Raw genomic sequence first — 6,854 nt, 5'->3', positions numbered from 1 at the left:
AGAAGAATCGGACAGCCCTTGGTCGTCCCCGGTCGTTTTGGTCAGGAAAAAGAATGGAGAGCTCCGTTTCTGTGTGGACTACAGAAAGCTGAACGACGTCACCAAGAAGGATTGCTTTCCACTACACTGCATTGACGACATCCTGGACACGCTGGCCGGAGCCAAATGGTTTTCAACTCTTGATTTAAAGAGTGGCTATTGGCAAGTGGATGTGCACCCAGACGACAAAGAGAAAACTGCGTTTTCGACAGGGCAAGGGTTATGGCAGTTCACAGTCATGCCCTTTGTCCTCTGCAATGCCCCCGGCAAATTTCGAGAGGCTAATGGAGACAGTCCTACGAGTGCTCACGTACGATTCATGCCTAGTGTATTTGGACGACGTTATCGTAATAGGCCGCACATTCCAAGAGCACATGCTCAACCTATGGAAAGTGTTCGAGAGGTTCAGGGAAGGACGGTTGAAACTTAACCCGGAAAAGTGTAAACTCTTGAAGGAAGAGGTTAGGTAACTCGGGCATATTGTATCACCAGAAGGGGTATCCACCGACCCGAAGAAGTTGACAGCCGTGCGAGAGTGGCCGACCCCGAAGGATAAACACAAATTTAGAAGATTTCTGGGACTATGCGCATATTGCAAGCGATTTATTTCAGGGTTCTCCAACATTGCGAAACCACTAACGAAACTAACGGAACAGAAACGAACCTTCCAGTGGACTGCAGAAGGGAAGGCCGCGTTTCAGACACTAAAGGGTGCCCTATGTGCTGCCCCTATTCTTGCCTACCCACAGCCAGGCGAGAAATTCATTGTGGACACAGATGCAAGTAATGTCGTAATTGGAGGAGTTCTCTCACAAGTACAGGACGGACAAGAGCGTGTCATAGCTTATTTCAGCAAGACGCTGAACAAAGCAGAGAGAAATTACTGCGTAACCCGACGAGAACTACTTGCCATAGTGAGGACACTGGAACATTTCACAAGTACCTCTACGGACAACAGTTCCATATGCGAACGGACCACTCTGAGCTTACCTGGCTTATGAGTTCCAAGAACTTAGAGGAACAAACAGCGCGCTGAATACAGCGTCTTCAGGAATACAACTTTACTTCGGACCATCGTNAAGGCATAACAACGCCGACGCCCTTTCTAGACGACCCTGCAAAGAAGAATGTGCGCACTGCCACAAAGTCGAAACGTGGGCAGAGGTAAAGCAGATACGCGTTATAGGAACCCTACCGGCAGCCGGCTGGGACCCTGTTACCCTAAGAGAGGAACAGCTAAAAGACCCAGACATAGGGCCTATTCTACAGGAAGTAGAAAACGGCCAACGACCGGAATGGCAGGACATCGCGGATCGGAGTCCCACGTACAAGATCTACTGGGCCCAGTGGAAATCGCTCGCTGTTAGAAATGGCGTACTAGAGCGTGACTGGGAATCCGCCACCGGAAGATGTCAAGTAGCCCAGATAATTTTCCTCGGAGCAGGGTGAAGGACGTTCTGAGCGAACTGCACGGTGGACCGTCAGGAGGTCACTTCGGTGTCAACAAAACTCTGAATAAGATTCGACAGAGATTCTACTGGCTCCAAGCAAGAACCGAAGTTGAGAAATGGTGTCGACTGTGTGACACATCTGCAGCCAGTCGGGGACCGCGGACCAGGAATCGTGGGCAAATGCACCAGTATAATGTTGGGGCTCCATTCGAGAGAGTAGCCACTGATATCGCAGGTCCCTTCCCACGAAGGGAATCGATACTTATTGATCGCTATGGACTACTTCACCAATTGGCCGGAAGTGTACGCCATCCCGAATCAGGAGGCTTCTACAATATCGGAAGTTCTGGTTGCCAACTTCTTCTGCCGCTTCGGCATAACTCGAGAGTTGCACAGTGACCAAGGCCGTAACTTCGAGTCTCATCTACTGAAGGAGGTTTTGCAACGCCTGGGAGTGAGCAAGACGCGCATCAGAGCCCTGCACCCACAGTCGGATGGCATGCTACGTCGAGACCATTGTAACCGTCCAAACCTTTCAATACTCTTTAATGGACGCATGTTCCTTTTCAGCCATTTCAATAGAGTGACTGATTTATTAGGGAGACCCATCCATTAAGAAGTTGACATGTTTTTCGCATTTAGACAGGAACAACTTATTTTGATACCTGGACCTTGGGTGACCGTTAGAGGGTCGAGGCAATTATGAAAAGGATATGTTTGTTGTCTGCCCTAAACTAAGGCATAAGTGCTTTCACATGTAGGGTCCTGGGTTCAATATCTTTGGATTTCTTCATTCTAAAAGTTAGTAATGTGATTGTNCCCTCCCTACCCAGCAGCAACATGGCAACTCAGGCCACAGGCATGTGGCGGTAACGTAGCGCTCCCTCCCACCCCTCCGCGGTGACGTAACACGCAACACTACGTACCCGTAATCAACTTCCTACTGTGACGTGGCATGCAACAGGCACCACTGCGGCTATATAAGGGAACTGCACAGCAGCTACCAGTTAGTTGTACTGTGACAGTCGCCGAGTGTGTTATCAGCAGTTCTCGAGTTACAGACACGTGTGCGATAACTAAGAAGTCAGCGAGCGGAAGACTTATTGTGTGCTTTCGAGACTTAGTGAGTGCTGTAGTACAGTTATATCTGGAGTGTGTAATTCAGGGAGATTTGTATAGCTCCCGCATTATTAGTACGTGAAGATTTTGTTGCAGGGTTTGTAAAGTGTGGAAACCTGTAACATTGTGATAATTAATTGTAGCCGATATTTGTAGATTGTTCAATAAACCAATTAACGATCTCTACGGCGTATTCAGTAACGAAACACGTTACAATATGTTTAAACAGGATTGCAGTCTGAATGAAAATACACTATCCTACATATCATGTGATTTCTTTAATCAGTCCATACAAATAGATTCCCCCCCCAGGAAGTTGTAAGTCAGTATAGCTCCATCACATGAGGTTTAAAGAAATTTCATACACAAACATACCTATTTTACTGGGGTCAGACCTTGGACATGAGCAGAATGGCACTGATATGCTTTTAAATTTTCAGAAATACTAGTAAAATGTTAAAACGTAGCATTTGGTTAATTTTCATGGTCAGAACTTGAAAGCTGAATTGCAGATATGGGAAAAATGTAAATTTGAGTAAACATAATGTTGGTTAAAATTTAACATTGTTCTTTCATGCATTTGATCAGGGCCAGACAAAAGTGCGTAAAATCCGATAAACTTTAAAATACAGGAGTGCAAAACCAAACTTTCACTCTTGTGTTAATCATCCCACATATTTTCTTTTTTTATCTATCCTGTTTAAATAAGTGCCAGTACTTTAAGAGTATTGCAGAAAACACTGTCTTTGTGGTTTAGATCTGCTGGAGCGTACTCAGTCCCTGGAGGACACAGCCCGACGACTGACTGACTTCACAGAGAACTTGCGCGATCTTCAGCATTCACTTCAGCGTTGTGAAGACAAATTAGCTTCACATGATGCTTTGGGTGGAGCTTCTAAAGATCCAAAATTACTAGAGCGAATAAAGGTATGCAAGAAACATGGGCTGTACTGACTCAGCTGGGACAGTGGCATGCAGCTTTCAGCCAGTCATTTTGAATTTTATAGGGGATTTTGGTTGGTTGCTTATGCCAATGTTCATGTGAACTCTTGATTATTAACCTTGTGTGAGCATTTTGGTCCCTGAATATGGAGTAAAATCAAAATGTGTTTTCACCATCATGCACCATCTCATAACTTTAAGGGAAAGAACTATAAATTGAAGAAATAAAGAAAATAGAAAGACTTGAATTTTAATTCTTGGTTAGAAAACAGACTGTAACCCTACTCCATACAGAACTTAAGTGAGAGATGGAAATTTAATGGGTTGTAGTGAAGTCATGAATAGACAGAAGTTAAAGTGGGTAGGGCTAACAGCCATATCACCTGATCACTTCACTAGCCACAGTTAGAAAGTCAATTTAAACCATCAGTAATGATTTTTTTGCATGCTAATTATTCTTGCCATCCTTTTATATAGTGTTTAGCAGTCAGTGCTAATTACAGTAAGCCACATACAATGTAAGGGTTAAGTTCCTGGAGAATGGTATATTAGGTAAATCTGCTGTATGTAGTCTTAATACTTTATGGGTAAAATGGGTATATGTGAAAACAGCTGCATAAATCTCCCATTAGGACCTAGATATGTGGATTTTCTGCACACATACAAATGAGTTGTCATATGGTGTGTTGAAACCATCTTTAAGGATGCGTCACACATTTTGAGTGAGCTTGAATTGCAAGTCTGTAGACATGTTGAGTGTAATAAGATATTCTTTGGTCCATAGATTGCAGGACTGATGTGGTGTTAGGAGATGAAAACATTACCTTAACAATAGGAAAACTAAATTGCAGTGTTTCACGGTTGTGGTCAGAGACTGATTCTCTATCACATAATTGGTCATGTTTGATTTTTCAAATAGTGTAAGCAAATGCATGTTGGACAAGGGTTTACTGTACTACTATATTCCATCTACTTTTATGCTCTTGCAGTCTGACCTCAGAACATTAGAGCAGCATGTTTTGGCTCAGTGTTCATCTTCAGACTGATTCTCATACCTCCTGTCTGTGAAGTGCATAATGTACTGTCCTTATGTTACTGCATATTTTATTATCTTTGGGGTCCTTATTGTACATTGAACTTTGCTGGTATTTACACAGAAGCTGTAGCTTTTATCAATTGCATTAAAATACAGGCACTACGAGAAGAGACGGGAGGACTGAAGAAGCCGCTGCAGTCAGTTCGCCAGGCGGCTGGTGACCTGGTGAATGAGGCTGGTGAACATGGTGTGGATGCAACTCACCTGCAGGATGAAGTGGATAACCTCGCTGATCGGCTGGATGATTTGCAGGCTAAGTTGGATGACCGTTGCAGTGAACTACAATCTGCCGCAACAGCAGTCACTCAGTTCAATGTTAGTACTGACTGCTTGGTGTATGGTCATGACATGGCAGATTAATCTCTGGGAAATCCTGGTTCTGGAGTTTTCTGTGTTTTTCACCATTCCGTCCATATAGCAAATCAGGAAAGGTCTAACTAATTGCTCTCAGTTTTCCCAATTTGTGACAATATTCTTGGCAATATGTTCATATTTTAGGGTCTTTTGTTACCTTCAACTAGTACCAAGGTCAAGAAAACGTGGATGTATACATCCATTCCCCCATATGTCTTAATGACATAGTATTTAATTATTTAAGCACAGAAACAACTTTACCTTCTTACTTTTATGTCCCCAGGCCATTCTGGTCAACATATCTCTTGTTGTTGACTGAATATCACCTCGTTTCAGTCATTGTTTGGTTGCAGTAGGTCCTGAGGCATTCTGTTTGTTTTATGGCTGACTGTTATGTTACAGTCAATTTTCTTTCTTGCCACTTTGTTGAATAAGTCAACAAGGAAAAATCATTTTCCATATATAACTTAGGCCCATGACCTTCCTCATTTTCGTCACGTGTTTTACAATTTCATATGTTATGAACTGTCCTGTCATTGAACAGCAGTCTTTTGTATTGTGTATGAGAAGCAATTGTCAGAAACAGAAATATTTCTGATTAACTGATATGAGGTACCAGAGGGGGTGCATCTTCAAAAGATGTCCTAAGTATTGTTGGAAGTACTGAATGTTTTTTTCTTTTGCTAGTGATATCACCAGCAAATTGATGAATATTGCTGTTTTTCCCCACTTAGATACCCCTGGGATGCAGTTGAGGATGGAATCATCTGATCATCACATCCAGCATGTATCTTGTTGTGGACACCAATTTGTCTGGCCCTTTGATAAACCTTGGTTGAACACCCCTTGGCAGGGTGGAGCTGAAGGTTATCATGTAGTGTTCCCCTTGTCTTTTCTAATTCGTTCTTAAAGACAGTCTGTTTGGCTTTTGTTTAAAACTAGGCTGTGAACCAATACACTGGAATTATGTGCCTTATTCTGCAGGTTAAGTCAGTTTAAACAGAAGAACTAATTTATAAAAGAGTATAATGCCTTTTGTTCTTAGGACCAGGTGAAAGGATTGAGTCATGACCTCTCAGGCTTGGAGCATGAGCTTGATGCCATGAAACCTCCAGGTCGTGATCTTAAGACAGTTCGAGGACAGCTGGATGATACAGGAAAACTCCTGAAAAAGGTATGTTTGTTCAAACTCATTTCTAGTTTCATGATGGGGTAATCAGTTTGAACAATATATTGAGATTATCTTGTAATGGAAGAAATGAAACTTGAGAAGATTGTGCTAGGATCATAGAAATTGCAGTACCTAGAGTATATCAGAGCTGTACAGTAGAGGAGCTCTACTTAATGTACCCGACACATGCCGTGCTGCAACAATTCCTTAAAAGTTACTCAGCTGTTCAAGAAAGTCCCTTATTTTATCGAACTCAGAAGTTCATCACTATGTTCAGGAAAGTTCACTGTGGACATTTTGCTGAGCTGGCGATTTCAGTCTTCTTCCTACCTTGTAAGATTAGTTTAAAATTATCCAGCAGTATGTCATTAGGTCTCTGAAATGTTTTCATAGCCTAAGGTTTTCTTTAATGTGTTAAATAATACATCATTGATGACCATTGATGACATTTAATTCATGTTTGATCACCCAAGGTCATGTCCATGTAACTATTAGAAGTACTGGAATTATAGCAAGTACATGGCAGAATTATAGAATAATTAAATATGTGACCAGTACATATGCTATGTATAACTTGAATGTAGAGAATTCTTACTGACTGTATAGTAATAGGCATGAGATGTGGTACAAAATTTGACAGGGTGCTGAGGAGAATATCTGGACCGAAGAGAGATGAAGTGAC

At 42.3% G+C, this 6,854-nt stretch overlaps 1 protein-coding gene across 2 annotated transcripts in view; it reads left to right on the top strand.

Annotated features, from left to right (window-relative positions):
- The window catches only part of LOC111872086, a 402,164-nt gene that overhangs the window by 302,385 nt on the left and 92,925 nt on the right, over nucleotides 1-6,854 (top strand). For both annotated transcript variants that reach the window (XM_033754522.1, XM_033754523.1), the window contains 3 exons: nucleotides 3,367-3,536; nucleotides 4,744-4,962; nucleotides 6,047-6,175. In XM_033754522.1, coding sequence (XP_033610413.1) covers nucleotides 3,367-3,536; nucleotides 4,744-4,962; nucleotides 6,047-6,175 — 518 coding nt within the window. The remainder of the gene's footprint in view (nucleotides 1-3,366; nucleotides 3,537-4,743; nucleotides 4,963-6,046; nucleotides 6,176-6,854) is intronic.

The sequence above is a fragment of the Cryptotermes secundus genome, unplaced genomic scaffold, assembly GCF_002891405.2.
Source record: "Cryptotermes secundus unplaced genomic scaffold, Csec_1.0 scaffold356, whole genome shotgun sequence".
NCBI lineage: Eukaryota > Metazoa > Arthropoda > Insecta > Blattodea > Kalotermitidae > Cryptotermes > Cryptotermes secundus.
This window is presented reverse-complemented; position numbering and strand designations above follow the sequence as displayed.